We start from the raw sequence: 22,500 nt of genomic DNA, 5'->3' as shown, positions 1-22,500 counted from the left end.
AATAATAATAATAATAATAATATAGATTGAAAAGCAGGATCAACCAAATACTTAACACATTGCTGAGTGATTACTACAAATTATAGAACAATTGGAATATACAATATTTTGACGTAAATATCTGTAAACCATTTGAAACCGAACTATGAAAATGACGTAGTGCATCACAGTATCGTTTTACGTGTAACATGACGTCGGATTGGGCAAAGGCATTAGAATAAGTACAGAGCCATGAGTAAAATGGCACCCAGACTACTGAGAACAGTGCCGTAGCTATCAGTGGGGGCAAGGTCCGAGAAATTGTTTGTGGGGGGTGGGGGCGGGAGAAAATCACAAGATTAATGTATCAATTCTATAATTAGTGAATATATACTATTCTCAGATGATATATATCCATGTGGATGAAGGAAAACAATATTAATAAACCTGCATTTGTAATTAGATAACCCAGTTTTCAATTAATTTGCCTCACAACCGTATGTTTAACATTAATTTCTCTTATCAAATTTTGATTTTCAACTATGGTATAATATCCATGTCATGAAAATATATTAAAACAGTGCAAAAGACACACAAAACTTATGACCTTCCATTATTTTTCTTAAAACAATTTAACCTATCAATCGATCTCCATGATATATTCCATTCCTTATTTTTCATCTTCTCTACCTGGAAATCAACTATATGGCTCAGTGGCAAATTGCATTGCGCCTAATCAAAACTATGATAATTGTTTCAGTCACTTAATGCGTGAGTTGATGTCATTAAGTTGTATCAAAATATCATGAATAAACATATTATTATTATTATTATTATTATTATTATTATTATTATTATTATTATTATTATTATTATTATTATTATTATTATTATTATTAAATACTAAGCTACAACCCTAGTTGGAAAAGCAGAATGCTATAATCCCAGGGGCCCCAACAGGGAAAATAGCCCAGTGAAGAAAGGAAATGAAGAAAAATAAAATATTTCAAGTATAGTAACATTAAAATAAATATTTTCTATAAAAACTATAAAAACTTTAACAAAACAAGAGGAAGAGAAACTAGATAGAAGTGTGCCTGAGTGTACCCTCAAGCAAGAGAACTCTAACCCAAGACAGTGGAAGACCATGGTACAGAGGCTATGGCACTACCCAAGACTAGAAAACAATGGTTTGATTTTGGAGTTTTCTTCTCCTAGAAGAGCTGCTTACCATAGCTGAAGTCTCTTCTATCCTTACCAAGAGGAAAGTAGCCATATGCCATTTGCGTTAAACCCTATAACCAGATCAATTAATTTCTCAGTTCTTACATAATTGTAAAGGTAACAAGAACCAAATTATTTTCATTAGATAAATGTCAATACCGTAACTAAACTGTTTATAATAAAGAAACATATGACTTGAGGAATAAAGAAGATTTAGCATTTCTTGTTCCAATGGGGTAAATTGTCAGAATACACATTAAGCTGGTAAAGTTAAGGAAATCCCTTCAAATGTAAATTTTATTCCCTCGCTGAAATTCTGGCCACAACCATGTGAGGGTACAGTCTGTAATGTCTCGATACGAAAGCCTTTAAAAAAGAGTAGATAAAGTCACTGAACTTTCATAGCGATGTTGAGCCTATTCTACAGCCTATAACCTTCGAAACTTCCATTATGCCAGTTATGTCTCTCTATAACCGTCGTTCAAGACCATAGCAGCTGTGACGCCAGTTTACGGAATTAACTATGCTAATTAATCCCGTGATTACGGGCTTTATATAAGATATTTTCAAAGAGGATATCTGTTTAGTGCTTTTGTGCCCTTTCTATAAGTAGGCTAAATATAATCTTCGCTATGTAAGCCGTGAAATGCCCTTGTTAGTGTTGGGTCTAATAATGATTTTAACGAAATCATCTGTGAAGTAAATGACAATCAATGTTGTCCTTGGGTAAAAAAGTTTTAGCATTCTCGTTAATATAGATAAATGTACCATAGGTTAATGTATATCAGTTTAAGATAAACTAGTTATCTAATAGTAACGAGTCTACGTGAATATACATAAGGTACATCAAGCACATAAATTCCATACAAAATTATGCCTTATTTGCGAGCTTATAACTGATGCAAATTGGTTGGGGATTACAATTAATAAGGAAGTTGGTAATCATCTTAGTAGCGGTGATACGAAAGATAAAGTGTTTCACAATGTTTAATAATCACATGTTTAGATAAACACTACTAAAGTTATCAGCAACTTTGGACTTGAACAACCAGAAGAAAAGTGTTCTGTTTTGGTTATGTGATCCTGTTTCGTCATTGCCCCGTAGAAGTTACGAAATTTTCTCAGTTACTCTGTGATTTTTATTTGGTCGAGGCCTAATTTACACATCTGGCTCAGTATCTGGTGGTTCTGACATGGCTACTTTACTCAAATTAAATGCGACTAGGTGCATTAGGCTGGGGAATTTTGTTCCCGAAAGTGGAAAGTGGCTGGCCCCAATCTCCGTCTATTCCAGAGGCCTTAATACTTCCCCTCCAGATAGCAACGTACAAGCACAGGTATGGTAGCTAATTTCACCGTGTGTCTATGTTATATAATGAAAATGTGTAAATTCATACTAACAAATAATGCTTTCCGGAGGCCTTAAACCAAGTATTATAGTGGACCGTGGGCGTTCTGTGAACACCGGCAAATTTTGGTGGTATAACTTTACCCTTAGGCCTTTCACAGGTACTGGGGTTTCATTGTAGTGTATTACAGGGCAATGTAACCTAGGAAAACAACTATTTTTTTCTTATTGAAAAAATTACGCTCTCTTTGAAAATGACACTCGTTCCCGTCGCAAATGAATAGTTTCAGAAATATATATACATCTATATCCTCCAATAATGGGGGACCCCCAGTGGGAACTCGGGGTTTTGGGTGGGGAAAACATACTGGGGAATCGATATATAAACGTAAAACAAGCATTTTCTTCTCTATACATTACCTTCTTGAAATTATAATAACCGGAGGAAAATACAAAACAGTATATCTGGATAAACTTTGGAGGCGCCGTTACAAAGATTGTGTCATGAAAAAATACAGTAACCAGTGCTGCCAACGTCCGATGTAGATCAAATGTTATTTTGTGACCTATCATACTACTAGGCTAGGTTAGGTGGGTTTGTTAGGTTCTGTGCCCTTTTTGTACTTTTTATATATTGAGTAAAACTTATATGGAGAAATTGTTTAAAATACTTATGGAAATATCTATCATTACTATCTTTAGTAATGTCAGCGTGCCGTTGGTAACTCTGTGTACCATACGTCAACGTTGGTAACACTGTGTATTATTGGTAACGTTGCTAATGTTATCGTTCGTTCGTAAGAGAAGTGACGCCGTGCAACTCAAAGTTATCCGAATTGGTTGATCTGTTTGTTTCCGATTGAAATGAACATTAAATTCTGTTAATTCACGTTATTTACTATAGGAAAACAATTATACTGTATATCGTTTTCCCCACCCAAAACCCCGAGTTCCCACTGGGGGTCCCCCATTATCGTAGGATATAGATGTATATATATTTCTGAAACTATTCATTTGCGACGGAAACGAGTGTCATTTTTGAAGAGAGCGTAATTTTTTCTACAAGAAACAGTAGTTTTTTTCCTAGGTTACATTGCCCTGTAATTCACTACAAAAATACCGGTACTGGGATTTCTTAAGACATGGGGCTGTATGATTGATAATGGTCACCTGTGTATTTGATGGCGGCCAGCTAAGGGTTGATTCTCGTTTTCTGTCCGGTGTGACGGTCTGAACGATCCCCCGGTCTCAGAATTCTCCTTGACATTGTATAATGGTTCTTTTCCGCCATTAGCTCGCTTCGCTCGCATTAAAATAAAACATCAAGCTCGTATGTACTGGCAAGCGGTAATGTTGAGCTGCGCACGCTAACATTACAGGAAAATAAAACATCAACCTCGTATGCACTGGCAAACGGTAATGTTCGCGCATGCGCAGATTATCAAGGAGAATTCTGAGACCGGGGGATCGTTCAGACCGACACACCGGTCGCACTCCAGTCTCAGTTCGGTTTAGGTACTGGGGTGTTCACACCTATGGTCCTGTTGTACATATTGATTTTTTTCTGTCATGACTAGAGTGAGAGCGGACCCGAGCGCTAGTGTGAATGCTTCCACTTAAAAATGGGTAACAATATTTGACTGGATCGAGAGCAGAGCGCGACTGGACTAATCTAAGAATCAGCCCTAAGAATACGGCTGTGTAAGGGGTACGCAGGGTGCGTGAGACCTCCCTATAAGTTAAGTAGGTAGGGATTCTGCTTTTAGGTTAAGTTTGATAGGGAAGATTAGGTTAGGTGATGGTTTTGTGTAGAGGTTTTATAGAAAAATGGACACAGTTTTTGCATTGCAGCAGTCATGTCTTATGAACAATTAGAAAATGGGAAGAAAATCCCCATTTGCTATGCATGCCTGAGGAGCTGGCCGCTGATATACAAGGGCTTCAATAGTAGGAGCATGGGGCAGATCGGGTTTAGAATTTTGAAAGTTGTGACTGAAAACCCACATTTTAAAAGGGAAAGAGACACAAGACCACCTAACCTAGGAACTGTATCCATACGTACTTACCTACCGGGGAGGCTGTGACCCCCATTAGACTGTCGCTTTCTTAGCTTACCCTAAGACTTAAGTTTCAACCATGTAGTTGCTTCCCAACTGGCTTCACTCCCGGCAATGTAACACTAAATCATATTTCTTTACTATATATTATCATATTTCAGACCAAAATAAACAATAACTTCTCCATAAAGAATACCAATTTGACAAGTAATAAGAAAGTTTACACCTGTTCCTACAAACTGCATTCACCCTCTTTGAGATCTACACCTATCAATACAAATATAGATTCGTGGTGAGGTTACTGTAAGAGTCATAATAAATAGGATAGAACTATTTTTGTGCCTTAGCTGACTGCTTGCTGTGCGTAAGTTGCAAGGAAATCAAAGGGGTATGTCCTAGGTTAAGGTATCCCCACCTAACTTGACATAGTTTGCCATTTCCCTGCCTGCTGGAAAGAAGGGGGTTAATCACCTCTCCTCTTATTACCATATTTCCAAATATACATTCTAGCTTATGTCTGTCATTCGGGGACAGCAAATATTTCGAGGAAAATAATCTCAGGAATATGTAGTAAATTGACCTAACCTAACTTATGGTGTCAAGCTCTTTCACCCCCTTTCCTTATATAAGAGTACTTACATAACAAGAAGTCGTAGTCTGGTGGTGCCAAAATCATACTTTTTTCAACTCAGGGTTTTTTTTTTTATATATATATATCATATACTGTACATGCATTCTTCCTGCTGTGAAATCTACACATTCATGTAGGCAGAACTTGCTTTGTGTGAGTCATGAATAATTTCTGTTTAGAACGTATCAAGATCTGCTTTATATTGTATAAGAAAAAGGCAACAGGAATTGAAAATTAATCATAAAACTATGAGCTTTGCTTCTATCTTTGGCGTTTAAAAGTGGAAAGGGCTTGTGTTTTACCTCTTGACCTAGACCTGTGACCTTTTGCTTTGTGATTGGATAAGATATTTCTCATGGGCATGGCATGTGTCGACCTGAAGTCACATTGGTTCGCTTAAGATTGGGTGCCATATAATAGCAATAGCAATACTGTATGATGGGCCAAAGTGGTTGATGACGTGTGAAAAGACTACAGTATACAGTAATCTTAGAAATGTTATGAGCTGCATAGAGTTTCTCGGGCAACAATTTTCCATGCACATGATCTCCCCGTTCCTGATTACTACATGCACAAGCTATACGTACAGTCTTTTACTTACAGTATTGTCTTACACTTGTATGTGTGCAGTGATCATTTCATGGATACGAGCAAGGTCTCCACGACACGAATACGATCATCCACACACATAAATTGAACCAACGGGATCGTTTAAGCTTGTGATATCTTGCGTGCACAATCATATAGGGGATGGATCCCAATGCATTTTTCCCTTGTTTGTAAGGTGCGTATGTATGTGCCTGGAATACAGTACTCTCATCCCTAAATATACATGTCGCTACAGGTGTACAGTACTCTGTTTGTTACAAGCAGGGTTTAGAATGTAATGCATCACCCTCTTTCCTTTTCCTGGACATCTCTGTTTTAGGAGAGAGAGGGAAGCCGTGCATGGGGAATGTTAAATCTGTGGGAAAAAAAAACTTTGGTATGCACTGCATTTGAACTTATGTTTGGCCTTTTTCCAAATCTAAGATGTCCAATCAACTTAGCTGTGTCACTGATGATATTTCTTTGTGTATGTAAGTTTGGCATGCACCAGGATGTGCGATACATACGAAGATTTTACCTAGCTCAGAGTGGTAGGTGCCAAGTTTGTACCCAGCTTTGAGCGGTACGTAATACAGGAACTGAAGCAACTAGTGCTTCTCCATAAGAAGGATTTTTTGAGCTGCTGAGCCTTCAGGCACGACACCACTGCTCCTAAAGAAGAAACCACCTATGAATACGAATCATTCAAACTCTTAACGAGAATTTGTCCGACCTTACCACATTGAAACGTGAGAGGTCGGTACTGTACATCACCCTCCAGTCCAATATTGGCAGGTGGTTCGGTATGAGGTACAGTGGTCACGCTCCTGCCACCAGTATAGTACAGGAGTGAGCACAGTACGCACATCGTCGGTCATGATGAGAGTTGCCACCCTCTCCCTCCAACTTCTTCGAGAGCAGCAGAGACATTTTCACCCATAAGGACAAACACACTGTGAGAGGAGTCCAAGTTTCATGAGACATTGGCCAATTCCTATACATACTTTCATAGGAAAAGAAGCTCTACCAAATCCATCCGTTCCCCACGGGGACGTTTCAATACGAGTTAGGAAGCTCACGCTCCTGTTACCAATATTAGGTGTCATGCAAGACCAAGCACAAGCACTGCCAGTAAGATCATTGGCAGCTGCCCTTGTGCTTTTCTTGCATCTCTTACACCAAGAGAAGAATGTAGAGAAGGCTTTTGGTACATATCGAGAGTTTCCACTTAGGAACACAGTCCTGGTATATTCTCTCCCTGGAAACTAGACAGGGTTTTGTAACAGGAAGTTTCATTACGTGGGACTGTATAATGGTGCACACAGTTTCCTTCTCTGCTTGGTGTTTTACAGAACTGAACAGGCATATCCCATGCAGGAGGATATTCACTACCCTACTTCTCTTCCCTCTTCAGAAAGTTCTAGACCCGGCCTTTCATGTCGACTGTGGTCTGTATGTGTTCTGACACCGCTTAAATAGTCCCTGAACAATGTGATTGTACACCACATGATTGGATCTTTCCGGTCTGTTCCTAAGTGGGGTATGGGTAATGGAACTTCTGCCATTGGCTTTGTTCCAGGTTTTCCAGTTCAGGATTCTGGATCACTCTTCTTTCACGGATTACTGCACAAGATCTTCCTTTCATGAATGCCGAGGTTTATTGTGGTCTTCCCTTCATGTTTCATCTAAACAGGAATGTACAAATTGCTTTCTTTCCCGTCAAGACAGATCTCCACACACTAGTTCTCCATAGTCGTTCAGAAACCATGCTATCGGAAACAGCAAGATCGGAACTTATGCTACATAGTAAGTATCTTAGGTTGCTTGTGACTTTTGAGTCTAGAGAACTACAGGTAGTCCTCAACTTACGACAGGGTTAGGTTGCAGGAGACAGATCGTAACTTGATCTGGAAGTAATTCGATCTTAAAATGTGAAATTTCCGTAGATTTGTTATGCTGTGTCATGATACTGTATTCATCTTGGTCATATTTAATCAATATTTTCTTATTGTATATCATTACAGTATTTCATTTTCCTGGTTTATAGGATATAGTTTTCATAGTTTGTTTATAGTTATTATTATTAATTCTCTCTCTCTCTCTCTCTCTCTCTCTCTCTCTCTCTCTCTCTCTCTCTCTCTCTCTCTCTCTCTCTCTCTCTCTCTCTCTCTCTCTCTCTCTCTCCCCCCCCCAAGCAATTTTGCTGTACAAGTAGATATAGCAGTATCGGTCCCAAAGAGGATGGACTTGAATATGGACATCCCCATTACTTATTTGACTGCACTTTTCAGACATCATACCCTTTTAGGATAGAGGCTCTTCAGTGACCATCTGTTGCAGGACAGAAACCTTGTCTATCCCCTGAGAATTTTTACAAAGGTAGTGGGAGGTGGACAAGAGTCAACACTTTGCAACTCATGTCAAAGTGCTCGGGCCTTCCCAAATTTTGTACCAACCAACTTGATTATAGGGAATAAATCCCTCCACAGGATAATTCTCCTATTAAAAGGCGAGGGTTTGTATGCTGTACGTGTAGGAACCAATCAAGTTTTTTAAGTAATTTGTATTTTTCCTCACTATAAAAACTTGACTCCTTTTAAGTTTTACTTCCTACCTAAACCACCCTACAAGTCTTAGTGCATCTGCTTTGGACATCTGTTGTGATGATTTATTATGGGTAGTTTTTCTGTTTTTGTTTTTAAAATGTGGTGTTATGGCTTATGATTTATTTAAAGGGAGTAAGTATCTTATCTGCTGTTGTTATCAGTGGAGCATTGTTCTTGAACTTTATTCTTTCGTATCAATGAATCATAATCCACATTTGGTGTTCACAATTGCGTATAAAGGAATCAAAGTCCACAACATTTTGTTTTCACTATTGTGTATAAAAGAACTTGAATAGAAATTATAACAGGTGCTAATGTTTTTTTTTTCTTTTAACAAATCACTTAAAGCAAATTTTTCGTAAAATTTTGCTCATATCATTTGTCCTTATCTTTATAAACAACATCCTTTGAAAAAAAATAATTTGAACTTTGAGGGATTTGTATGGCATTGGTGGAATTTATAACCACTTCTGTGTTGGGTAACAATATCAGAATTGTATAGATTTATCAAATTTAGTTTTATTTTCTGCCTCTGACATCAGGGTCTTACAAGCTTCACTAGTCAAGTTGGGAGAGACCAAATTTAGATGAAATATAGATTAAGTAGTGTGAATGACGTCATTGCATATAGAATATGCACTTTTTCATGATCGGAGGGAAACAGTCATGGAATATAGAAATTACAGTAGGACCTTTTAAAACTTACTATATATTAAAAGCATCTATCTTTTAAGCCAAGTTTTATTTTTCATCAAATTACTTGATTATACCAAGAAATTTATTTGAAATTCATACGTGGTGGAAATCAGTAATATTTTAATGCCCTTGGCTTTAAAGTTGGGCGACATGCTTCGCCGTATAGTGCTATACAGTATCTTAAAAACTATAGGAAGAAGATGCTTATATATTAGGGCAATTAAGCACAAAAAAATAATACTGTACTTTAGTACTGTATAATGCTATTACAGTATAATTTACAATTTTTCAATATTAAACTTACCCGATAATCATGTAGCTGTCAACTCCGTTGCCCGACAGAATTCTACGGGAGGGATACGCCAGCTATCACAATACTAGAAGGGGGTGTACTCACCAGCGCCACCTGTGGCCAGGTACTACAGTACTTCTTGTTGACACCTCCTCAATTTTTCCTCTGTCGTGCTTCCGGCAAGACGTTCTGGGATACGCTTATGATCTTGGAGTATTTTCACGGCTATTTGGTGAAGTATTTCTCTCAGATTTCGGCTGTCGCTTTACTGGAAAACTTCTATATTAGCTTAGATAGCTATTATTTAGTCCTGATTAATGGTTAACGATCTTTTTGCTTGATTTGGAATCCCCACTTGGCTAACTCTTTTGATTCAAGATGTCTGACATTTCACAAGCCCCACCCCATAGACGATGTAGGTCTTGTAATAGGCGTATTCCGAAGGCCTCGGTAGATCCTCACACCGCTTGTTCTGACTGTAGGGAAAGGCCCTGTCAGTTGGAAGATCGATGTAAGGAATGCGCCGGACTTTCGGAACTTGATTTTGTCCGATTTCTTAAGTATTCAACCAAGTTAGAGAGAGAGAGAGTTAGGAGGAGTTCTTCTCGCTCTTCACTTTTTTCCTCACCTCATGATCCCCTACCTTTTCCTCCCCCTGTAGTGGCTACCCCCGAACCTACTATTTGCCCTCAACCTGATATGTCTGTTGTTTTGCGTGCCATTCAGGCTTTAGGTGACAAAGTGGAGTCGGTGGTTAGTGATCATAAGTCTCTTATGGCCGAAGTTAAGGAACTTAAGGTCAAGAGTGCAGTGGGTGGTAATAGTGCCAGTGCTGTGACGAGTGCTAGTGTCAGTGCAGTGCCAAGTGCTAGTGTCAGTGTCAGTGTGGTGCGTGAGGGTACTTCTGTGCGTGCCAGTCGTCCTCCCAGTCCGGGACCTCTTGCAAGCTCCCAAGCCCAGGGGAGAAGCAATGTCGAAGGGCAAAAGGGTTCGGCAGGCCTTGATCGGCGCACAGAAGTATCCTCGGTGGTTGCGGGCGTGTCTTCCAGAGACCGTCACTCCCACCTGCAGACGATTGAGCCCGTCTTTTACTCGTCTGCTGAAGAATTGTCAGGGAGGAAACGTTGGACTCAGGTCTCAAGACCACTCAAACGCAGAGTCCAGACCTCAAGAGCTCTACAACCTGGCTGCAGTCATTGGATCAGCTCTGACTCGCCGCAGTCATCAGTTGAATGCACACCTCCTAAGAGGAGTAAGGTGCTGCCGCAACAGATCTCTTCTGTTAAGGCTTTACCTCAGCAGACCTTAGTGTCTGCCGACCCCAAGTTGACTCTACTGCAGTCCATGCAGTCACAACTTGCGGTCTTGATGCGTGAGTGTCAGGCTGAGAAGGTTACACCTCCTCCTGCGAGCGCTCCGCCTAACCGCAGTCCTGCCTGCCAGGCGTACGATGTTGAGGCTCCTCAGGATACCTTACCACGTTCTGAGTTGACAGTTTCCAGTGGTGTGCAGCTCCCTCCGCCTTCCTTAAGGCAACCTCAGCAATGGGAACAGGAAGCTTATACCTTGCTTCCTCCGCTTCCACTTGCAGTTCCACCAGTGAGGCAACACTCTCTTGAGGTACAACAACCTCTCCCATCCATGAGTCAGACTCCTCAGCTCTCGCTGCAGCGACCTCAACCCTCCTCAAGGCGAGAACCTCAACACCTTAGCCTTGCGCCTCAGGAACCTCAACTCGCGAGACAATTACTGCGTTCTGCGCAGCCACTACCTCAGCTCACACCTCAGGAACCTCAACTCGTTCCTCAGGAACCTGCTACTGCGCATCCACCAACCTTACAGCAAGCGCAACTCTTGAGTTCAGACACTCATGCCAGGAGTCAGCCTCCTCCACCCATGCGCCTACCTTCTGCTACTTCTTTTGATCAGCCTTTGCAGCCTGAGCCTCAGGTGTTCCCTCAACAGAGACTTGAGGAGGAAACCACAAGTGTTTTTGTTCCAGCTCGTGCAGATTCTGCTGTTCAGCATACCTTACCTCTCACTTCGCTACACTCTGGTGATGAGGTTTCTGATGATGAGGCTGCACACCTGGATCCCTCATCAGACGTGGATGAATCCAAGTCTTCTCCGCCTCCTATTGACTTTCGTAAGGTCTTGGCTCTTTTCAGAGAGGTATACCCAGACCATTTTGTCTCTGCTATCCCCCGCTCTCCGCCATCTGAGTTTTCGCTGGGCATGCAGCCAGCCAAGTCTACGTATACTAAGCTCGTCTTAGCAAGGTCCTCTAAGAGAGCGTTAAGGATTTTAGGGGAGTGGTTGCAGTCTAAGCAGCAACTAGGAAAGACTTCCTTTATGTTTCCTCCGACTAAGCTCACTTCTAAAGCGGGCGTTTGGTATGCCACAGGAGAGGAACCAGGCTTGGGAGTACCTGCCTCTGCCCAGGCTGACTTCTCAAGTTTGGTAGACTCTCCTCGTAGAACAGCAATGAGGCGCTCTAAGGTTTGCTGGACCTTCTCAGATCTTGATCACTTCCTGAAGGGTGTATTTAGAGCCTTTGAGATGTTCAATTTCCTAGACTGGTGCCTGGGGGCCCTTAGCAAGAAGACCTCCCCTGCGGACAAGGACTCAGCCATGCTCTTAATGTCCTGCATGGATAAGGCTGTTAGGGATGGATCTGGCGAGCTTGCATCAATGTTTGTGTCAGGGGTGCTTAAGAAAAGGGAGCAGCTTTATACCTTCCTTTCCTCCAGCATCACACCTTGTCAAAGGTCTCAACTCCTTTTCGCTCCGCTCTCGAAGTTCCTTTTTCCCGAAGAGCTTGTTAAGGACTTGTCTGCGGCCCTGATACAAAAGGACACCCATGATCTTGTGGCCTCATCAGCTCGTAAGACTAAGGTTGCTTCCTCAGTCCCCAGGACTTATCGCACCCCAGTGGCTGATACTCCTGCTACGAGGTTTATTCCGCCCTTTCGTGGTAGAGCCCCCAGCCGAGGTAACTCCCGTCCAGACTCTTCCAGGAGCAAGTCTAGGAAAGGTTCCAAGGCTTCTAAAGGAAAAAACTGACTCTCCTCATCTCCAGACAGCAGTAGGAGCCAGACTCAAGATCTTCTGGCAAGCCTGGGAAAAGAGAGGTGCAGACGCCCAGTCTGTCAGTTGGCTGAGGGAGGGTTACAGGATACCATTCTGCCGCAAACCCCCTCTGACCACATCTCCCATCAACCTCTCTCCCAACTACAAAGAAAAGGACAAGAGGCTAGCGTTGCACCAGGAGGTGTCGCTCCTTTTACAGAAGAAGGCAGTGGTTATAGTCCGGGACCATCAATCCCCGGGCTTCTACAACCGTCTCTTTCTGGTGGCCAAGAAGACAGGAGGTTGGAGACCGGTGCTGGACGTCAGCGCGCTCAATGCTTATGTCACCAAGCAGACGTTCACGATGGAGACGACGAAGTCGGTCCTAGCAGCGGTCAGGCAGGAGGACTGGATGGTCTCGTTGGACCTGAAAGATGCTTACTTTCACGTTCCTATTCATCCAGACTCCCAACCTTTCCTGAGATTCATTTTTGGAAAGGTTGTCTACCAATTCCAAGCCCTGTGTTTTGGCCTAAGCACAGCTCCTATGGTGTTTACGCATCTGATGAGGAATATAGCAAAATTCCTCCACTTATCGGACATCAGAGCCTCCCTTTATTTAGACGACTGGCTGTTGAGAGCCTCCACGAGTCGTCGCTGTCTGGAGAGTCTCAACTGGACTTTGGACTTAATCAAAGAACTGGGTCTGTTAGTCAACCTAGAAAAGTCTCAGCTCATTCCCTCCCAATCCATTGTGTACCTGGGAATGGAGATTCGGAGTCAGGATTTTCGGGCTTTTCCATCGGCCCCAAGGATAAGCCAAGCCCTAGATTGCATCATGAGCATGCTGAAGAGGAGCAGTTGCTCGGTGAGACAGTGGATGAGTCTCACAGGGACCCTTTCATCGCTGGCCCTGTTCGTCGAGCTAGGGAGACTCCACCTCCGCCCTCTTCAATTCCATCTTGCAGCTCATTGGGACAAGGGTTTGACTCTCGAAGCAGTCTCTATCCCAGTCACCAAAGAGATGAAGACCACTCTCTTGTGGTGGAAGACCAATCTCCTTCTCAGGGAGGGCCTATCGTTGGCGATTCAGACCCCCAATCTTCATCTCTTCTCGGATGCATCGGACTCGGGCTGGGGCGCGACCTTGAATGGACAGGAGTGCTCGGGAACGTGGAACGAGGAACAGGAAACGCTCCACATCAACTGCAAGGAGCTACTAGCAGTTCATTTAGCCCTATTGAACTTCAAGTCCCTCCTGCTAGGCAAGGTGGTGGAGGTGAACTCCGACAACACCACAGCCTTGGCTTACATCTCCAAGCAAGGAGGGACCCATTCGAGGAGCCTATACGAGATCGCAAGGGACCTCCTCATTTGGTCAAGAAGTCTAAACCTCACCCTAGTTACGAGGTTCATTCAGGGCAACATGAACGTCTCAGCAGATTGCCTAAGCAGAAGGGATCAGGTCATTCCCACGGAATGGACCCTCCACAAGAGCGTGTGCAACAGACTTTGGACCTTGTGGGGTCAGCCGACCATAGATCTGTTTGCCACCTCCATGACCAAGAGACTTCCTTTGTACTGTTCCCCAGTTCCAGACCCAGCAGCAGTTCATGTGGATGCTTTTCTGCTGAACTGGTCCCATCTCGACCTTTACGCATTTCCACCGTTCAAGATAATAAACAAAGTCCTTCAGAAGTTCATCTCGCACGAAGGGACACGGCTGACGCTGGTTGCTCCCCTTTGGCCTTCAAGAGAATGGTTCACAGAGGTACTTCAATGGCTGGTCGACGTCCCCAGGACTCTCCCTCTAAGAGTGGACCTTCTACGTCAACCTCACGTAGACAGGTTGCACCCAAACCTCCACGCTCTTCGGCTGACTGCCTTCAGACTGTCGAAAGATTCGCTAGAGCTAGAGGCTTTTCGAAGGAGGCAGCCAGTGCGATTGCCAGAGCAAGGAGGGTTTCCACTCGTAGAGTCTACCAATCCAAGTGGGAAGTCTTCCGGAGCTGGTGTAGAGCCAATGCAGTATCCTCTACCAATACCTCTGTGACCCAAATAGCTGACTTCCTATTACATCTTAGGAATGAGAGATCCCTTTCAGCCCCTACGATTAAAGGGTACAGGAGTATGTTGGCTTCAGTTCTCCGCCACAGAGGTTTGGACCTTTCTTCCAACAAGGACCTTCAAGACATCCTTAAGTCTTTTGAGACTTCTAAAGAGCGTCGTCTACCCACTCCAGGCTGGAACCTAGACGTAGTCTTAAGGTTCCTTATATCACCTAGGTTCGAACCTCTCCAGTCAGCTTCCTTCAAGGACCTTACCCTCAAGACTCTTTTTCTCGTCTGCCTTGCAACAGCTAAAAGAGTCAGTGAGGTTCATGCCTTCAGCAAGAACATTGGGTTCACATCCGAATCTGCAACATGTTCTTTACAGCTCGGATTCTTAGCTAAGAATGAACTTCCTTCGCGTCCTTGGCCTAGATCGTTTGAAATACCTAGCCTCTCCAACATGGTAGGTAACGAGCTAGAAAGAGTTCTTTGCCCTGTCAGAGCTCTGAAATATTATCTTAATAGGTCAAAACCTATTCGAGGACAGTCAGAAGCCTTATGGTGTGCCATCAAGAAACCTTCGAGGTCCATGTCCAAAAACGGGGTTTCGTATTATATAAGGCTTCTGATTAGAGAAGCCCATTCTCACTTAAAGGAGGAAGACCTTGCTTTGCTGAAGGTAAGGACCCACGAAGTGAGAGCCGTAGCTACTTCGATGGCCTTTAATGAAAACCGTTCTCTGCAGAGCATAATGGATGCAACCTATTGGAGGAGCAAGTCAGTGTTTGCATCATTTTATCTTAAAGATGTCCAGTCTCTTTACGAGAACTGCTACACCCTGGGACCATTCGTAGCAGCGAGTGCAGTAGTAGGTGAGGGCTCAGCCACTACATTCCCTTAATCCCATAACCTTTTTTAACCTTTCTCTTGAATACTTTTATTGTTGTTTTTATGGTTGTTACGGTAGGCTAAGAAGCCTTCCGCATCCTTTTGATTTGGCGGGTGGTCAATTCATTCTTGAGAAGCGCCTGGGTTAGAGGTTGTGTAGAGGTCCTTTAGTAGGGGTTGCAGCCCTATATACTTTAGCACCTTTGAGTTGATTCAGCCTCCAAGAGGAACGCTGCGCTCAGTAAGGAAGACGAACTTAAAAAAGAGGCAGAGTAACGGTTCAAGTCGACTTCCTTACCAGGTACTTATTATTTCATTGTTATTTGAGATAACTTATATGAAATATGGGATACTTAGCTATCCTTTAATCTTGTACACTGGTTTTCACCCACCCCCCTGGGTGTGAATCAGCTACATGATTATCGGGTAAGTTTAATATTGAAAAATGTTATTTTTATTAGTAAAATAAATTTTTGAATATACTTACCCGATAATCATGATTTAATTGACCCTCCCTTCCTCCCCATAGAGAACCAGTGGACCGAGGAAAAATTGAGGAGGTGTCAACAAGAAGTACTGAAGTACCTGGCCACAGGTGGCGCTGGTGAGTACACCCCCTTCTAGTATTGTGATAGCTGGCGTATCCCTCCCGTAGAATTCTGTCGGGCAACGGAGTTGACAGCTACATGATTATCGGGTAAGTATATTCAAAAATTTATTTTACTAATATATGCCCCCCTGTGGCCGCGGGGGCATATAAAAATTAGAATAGCGCCAACGTTATCCCTGCGTGTCGTAAGAGGCGACTAAAAGGGACGGGACGAGGGGGCTGGGAACCCCCTCTCCTGTAAAAAATTCCTGCGAGACATCGACAAGGAGATGGAGCTGGGGGGAGAGTGACTGCTCCCCGCACTCTAGTTTTGGGGTGTTTAAATGTGCGTGGATGTAGTACGATAGAGAGTAAAAGATGTGAGATTGGAAGTATGTTTAGAAGTAGAAGGATGGATGTATTGGCCTTGTGTGAGACAAAGATGAAAGGAAAGGGTGAAGTGATGTTTGGTGAAATGTCTGGTAGAGTGTCTGGGATTGAAAGGGGAAGAGCGAGAGAGGGTGTGGCGTTATTGCTGAGTGAATGGATGACAGGTAAAGTAGTGGAATGGAAGGAGATATCATCTAGGTTAATGTGGGTAAGGGTTAGGTTGGGTAGGGAATGTTGGGCGTTTGTCAGTGCGTATGGGCCAGGTAGTGAGAAAAGTGAAGAAGATCGGAATGATTTCTGGAATGATTTAACTAGGTGTGTAGAAGGACTGGGTAGAAGGAATTATGTAGTTGTTATGGGTGACTTAAATGCTAGAGTGGGCGCTGGAGAGGTAGAAGGTGTCATTGGTAAGTATGGCGTACCAGGTGAAAATGAGAGTGGTGAGAGACTGGTAGACATGTGTGTTGAACAAGAGATGGTAATAGGTGCTAGCTTCTTTAAAAAGAAAGATAAGAATAAGTATACATGGGTAAGAGTGGCAAATGGAAGAGTAGTAGAAAGGGCATTAATGGATTATGTGTTGGTAACTAAAAGAATGTTTGGAAGATTGAAAGACGTGCACGTGTTTAGGGGTATGGCTAACGGTATGTCTGATCATTTTTTGGTGGAAGGAAAATTAGTTGTAGCAAAAGAGTGGGGGAATAGAGTAGGTGGATGTAAAAGGGAGGTAGTGAGGATTGAAGAGCTAACAAAACCGGGGGTAAAAAGTAAATATCAGGAAAGGTTGAAAATGGCATATGATGAGGTGAGAGTAAGAGAAACTGGTAATTTAGAGGAGGAATGGAAGTTAGTAAAAGAAAATTTTGTTGGGATTGCAAGTGATGTATGTGGCAAGAAGGTTGTTGGAGGCAGCATGAGGAAGGGCAGTGAATGGTGGAATGAAGGAGTGAAGGTGAAAGTGGAAGAGAAAAAGAGGGCTTTTGAAGAATGGCTGCAGAGTAATAGTATAGAGAAGTATGAAAATATAGAGAGAAAAAGGTGGAAGTAAAGCGCAAGGTACGTGAGGCAAAGAGGGCAGCTGACCTGAGGTGGGGTCAGGGATTGGGTCAGTCATATGAAGAGAATAAGAAGAAGTTTTGGAAAGAAGTGAAGAGAGTAAGGAAGGCTGGCGCAAGAATTGAAGAGACAGTGAAAGATGGAAATGGAAGGTTGTTAAAAGGAGAGGAGGCAAGGAAAAGGTGGGCGGAATATTTTGAAAGTTTGCTGAATGTTGAGGATAATAGGGAGGCAAATATAACTGCTGTTCCAGGTGTTGAGGTGCCAGTGATGGGAGATGAGAATGAGAGAGAGATAACAATAGAGGAAGTGAGGAGAGCACTAGATGAAACGAGAGTAGGAAAAGCATCTGGTATGGACGGTGTGAAAGCTGAGATGTTGAAGGAAGGGGGTGTGACTGTACTTGAATGGTTGGTGAGATTGTTTAATATGTGTTTTGTGTTGTCAATGGTACCAGTAGATTGGGTTTGTGCATGTATTGTACCACTATATAAGGGTAAGGGAGATGTGCATGAGTGTTGTAATTCAAGAGGTATTAGTTTGTTGAGTGTAGTTGGAAAAGTGTATGGTAGAGTACTGATTAATAGGATTAAGGATAAAACAGAGAATGCAATCTTGGAAGTACAGGGTGGTTTTAGAAGAGGTAGGGGTTGTATGAATCAGATTTTTACAGTTAGGCAGATATGCGAGAAATATTTAGCAAAAGGTAAGGAGGTGTATGTTGCGTTTATGGATCTGGAGAAAGCATATGATAGAGTTGATAGGGAAGCAATGTGGGATGTGATGAGGTTATATGGAGTTGGTGGAAGGTTGTTGCAAGCAGTGAAAAGTTTATACAAAGGTAGTAAAGCATGTGTTAGAATAGGAAATGAAGTGAGTGATTGGTTTCCGGTGAGAGTGGGGCTGAGACAGGGATGTGTGATGTCGCCGTGGTTGTTTAACTTGTATGTTGATGGAGTGGTGAGAGAGGTGAATGCTCGAGTGCTTGGACGAGGATTAAAACTGGTAGGCGAGAATGACCATGAATGGGAGGTAAATCAGTTGTTGTTTGCAGATGATACTGTACTGGTAGCAGACACAGAAGAGAAGCTTGACCGACTAGTGACAGAATTTGGAAGGGTGTGTGAGAGAAGGAAGTTGAGAGTTAATGTGGGTAAGAGTAAGGTTATGAGATGTACGAGAAGGGAAGGTGGTGCAAGGTTGAATGTCATGTTGAATGGAGAGTTACTTGAGGAGGTGGATCAGTTTAAGTACTTGGGGTCTATTGTTGCAGCAAATGGTGGAGTGGAAGCAGATGTACGTCAGAGAGTGAATGAAGGTTGCAAAGTTTTGGGGGCAGTTAAGGGAGTAGTAAAAAATAGAGGGTTGGGCATGAATGTAAAGAGAGTTCTGTATGAGAAAGTGATTGTACCAACTGTGATGTATGGATCGGAGTCGTGGGGAATGAAAGTGATGGAGAGACAGAAATTGAATGTGTTTGAGATGAAGTGTCTGAGGAGTATGGCTGGTGTATCTCGAGTAGATAGGGTTAGGAACGAAGTGGTGAGGGAGAGAACGGGTGTAAGAAATGAGTTAGCGGCTAGAGTGGATATGAATGTGTTGAGGTGGTTTGGCCATGTTGAGAGAATGGAAAATGGTTGTCTGCTAAAGAAGGTGATGAATGCAAGAGTTGAGGGGAGAAGTACAAGAGGAAGGCCGAGGTTTGGGTGGATGGATGGTGTGAAGAAAGCTCTGGGTGATAGGAGGATAGATGTGAGAGAGGCAAGAGAGCGTGCTAGAAATAGGAATGAATGGCGAGCGATTGTGACGCAGTTCCAGTAGGCCCTGCTGCTTCCTCCGGGGCCTTAGATGACCGCGGAGGTAGCAGCAGTAGGGGAGTCAGCATTATGAAGCTTCATCTGTGGTGGAAATGTGGGAGGTTGGGCTGTGGCACCCTAGCAGTACCAGCTGAACTCGGTTGAGTCCCTGATTAGGCTGAAGGAACATAGAGAGTAGAGGTCCCCTTTTTGTTTTGTTTCATTGTTGGTGTCGGCTACCCCCCAAAATTGGGGGAAGTGCCTTGGTATATAGATAGATAGAATAAAAATAACATATTAGGAAGAATACGACAATTGGAGGCTGCATAGATAATCCGGATTTTAACAAGAAAATAGTTTCTGTAAGTATTTTATAAAGACCTGACATGTGCACTGGTTAGGTACTGAATTTTATGTTTGCATATACTGTATTGTTTTATATACAAATACATAATGCATTTTAAGAAACTGATAGAACTTTAAAAATGAAATCGCAGATATTCTTGCAATAGTTCCTTATGGCAGAGGTAGTTGTTTTTAATACTGTATTGGTTATTATGTGTTGCTTATCACTGTGTTTGTCCATTCTTGAAGATTGATTTATAGAGTTGCTACAGTATGGATAGGAACAGATTTTATTGTGCCCTTATCTTATATCCATTAGTCTCTTTTAGGCAATGTCTGAAGCCTTTCCCTCCTGCTATTTAAGTTATAAAGAGCAATGGATTATTTTGAATACTGGTTGCTTTATTTATACACATTTGTAAAGTACTAAGAACAAGATCAGGTAATGGTTTGATAACAATATTTTCTAGACGTGGGTAACTTTCTTGCGCAAAGTAGTTTTTTTTAATGATTAGAAGTTTGGTTGATGATTGGCATTCAAATATGTCAGTGGTAAATATGTTCTTGATTTTAAAAAAAATATTTTAATCTGTTAATATTAAGTTTTAATCCATTTTGTCATTAACTGTTTCAGGTGCAAGAAGTAGATGAAACCACAAGCCCCATTGCCAAGAAGCCTGCTCGACCACCTTTCATAAAGAATGTCTTCCTTGGAAAGTAAGTGTAGTTGCGTTTGCCAATTGTAATAGTCACAGATAAGTTTTACTATCAGTGTAGTAAGTCCACTTGTTATTGAAATTGTAGGAGCTAGAGATTATTAGAGTCCCTATGATGTGCATGACTTAATTTGTGTTTACCTGGTAATCTTATTTTTAGGCGAAGAAATTTAATCCATCTATTAAACCCAAATATTATGCTGTTAGAAAATGTCCATTTTAATAGCTAGTTATTACCTATGACAATAATAATGCTAGCCATGATGAATGGTATACCTATTGCCCATTAAATATGCAAGATTTTCTTCAGTAATCAATGCATTATTTTTTATTAACATATGTTGTCCTATCTGTATCCCTTTTACCATCTGTATTCATAGTGACACCAGGTCAGTGTGTCCCAAGTCTTGTGTGCTATGCTCAAGCCAGTTTCTATGTTATTAGTGTAATAGTAATGTCAATGGTCTAGCTTCATTAAAGATTATCTTTTTAGAAATAATAAAGTTTACTGATTGAGATTTCTTGTTTTGTTCCTGAAAGGTTGTACATTTGATTGCTGTGTGTTTACTGTGTCATTTATTTTTTATTGTGATCTTTGAATATTGGGTATTATTGCTTACACAATTTATTCATACGTGTTCCGGCACAATACAAACCCTCGTCCAGTATGTAGGATAGATATCAGCGAAGCCTGAGTTTACGTCTGTTAAACTTCCAATGAGGTGTAAACAAGTGGCCAGTAGTTACTGGTGGAAAGTCCCTCTTCCCTGATTGCTCACTGAGCACCCATTCTGATTTCAGCCGTCGGTGAGAGCAGACGTTCTTTTACTGGCTGGAGTTTTTGGCTTACTAACTTTTCATTCTATTTCTAGCGTGTTAGCGAGTGGCTATTGAAGATATGCCAGCAGAGATGCGGATGTTCCCTGGGGTGTCGGTACTTTGGGCACCTTTATGAGCCCCAATGAGAAGGATCCCCACCATTTGTGTATTGGCTATAGAGGACACTCCTGCAGACAGGAATCTCCTTGTGATGAGGGTCAGGAGTGGTCATCCTCCCAGTGGAAAGCGTATGGCAGGAGGAGGAAGAAGAGATCCATAAAAGATTCCATGCCTTCTGGGTCATCCTCAAGAAATCTCGATTTCTTTCTCTTAACCCATGGTACTCTTCACTCTGACTCTTCTCCGTCAGTTTTTTCCGGAAGCCGAATGGAGAAGAGAGGTGACCCTATAAAGCCAAGTCTCGGACGCATATGTATGTGTATGTATGTATGTATGTATATATATACTGTATATATGTATATATATATATATATATATATATATATATATATATATATATATATATATATATATATTTATTTATTTATATATATATATATGTATCTATACATACATATGTATATATATATATACTGTATACTGTATATGTATATATATATATATATATATATATATATATATATATATATATATATATATATATATAAATTTTCAACTCTTTTCAATCTCTCTCCTTGTAAACTAACTTTCCCAATCTCCCCATTTTTCAATCTCAAATACTGTCTTTTCCTGCTGATCTTCAATCCTCTGTTTTCCATTTCTCTTCCCCACTCCTCCAGTTTCTCTTCTACTACCTCTCACCTAGTGCTACACAGTATAACATCATCAGCAAAAAGCATACACCAAGGAGACTGATCTCTAATACCTTGTGTTACTACATCCATAACCAGATCAAATAGGTAAGGGCTCAATGCAGACCCCTGATGTAGGCCTATACTGCTCTTAACATTTGCTTCTGCCCTCTCATACATATCATGGGTGATTCTTACATATTTCTCAGGGACTCCCTTTTCTCATGCATCTCCACAGCTCCTGACGGGGTACTTGTTCGTATGCCTTCATGTCAATAAAGACCATATGTAATCCTTTCTGTTTCTCCCGATGTTTTTCTATAATCTGCCTCAAAGCAAATACTGCATCTACAGTCCCTCTTCCAGGCATAAATCCAAATTGTTCCTCACCAATTTTTGTTTCATCTGAGAGTCTCTTCTCAATGATCTTCTCCCATATCTTCATAGTATGGCTTATAAATTTATGCCTCTGTAGTTGCCACATTCCTGGAGTCTCCCTTCTCCTTATAGAGGGGAGGATTAGGCTTCCTCTCCATTCCTCTGGCATC

The 22,500-nt window shown here is 41.8% G+C and overlaps 1 protein-coding gene across 1 annotated transcript in view; it reads left to right on the top strand.

The window, feature by feature from the left end:
• The first annotated feature begins 2,229 nt into the window (after positions 1 to 2,229).
• The window catches only part of LOC137642430 (complex I assembly factor ACAD9, mitochondrial-like), a 91,588-nt gene continuing 71,317 nt past the window's right edge, over positions 2,230 to 22,500 (top strand). The window contains exons 1-2 of the mRNA XM_068374978.1: positions 2,230 to 2,540; positions 20,240 to 20,322. Coding sequence (XP_068231079.1) covers positions 2,397 to 2,540; positions 20,240 to 20,322 — 227 coding nt within the window. The 5' untranslated portion in view covers positions 2,230 to 2,396. The remainder of the gene's footprint in view (positions 2,541 to 20,239; positions 20,323 to 22,500) is intronic.

Source organism: Palaemon carinicauda, chromosome 6, assembly GCF_036898095.1.
Source record: "Palaemon carinicauda isolate YSFRI2023 chromosome 6, ASM3689809v2, whole genome shotgun sequence".
In the NCBI taxonomy this organism is placed as follows: domain Eukaryota; kingdom Metazoa; phylum Arthropoda; class Malacostraca; order Decapoda; family Palaemonidae; genus Palaemon; species Palaemon carinicauda.
The sequence above is the reverse complement of the archived record's forward strand: the minus strand, read 5'-3'. Positions and strand labels throughout refer to the sequence as shown.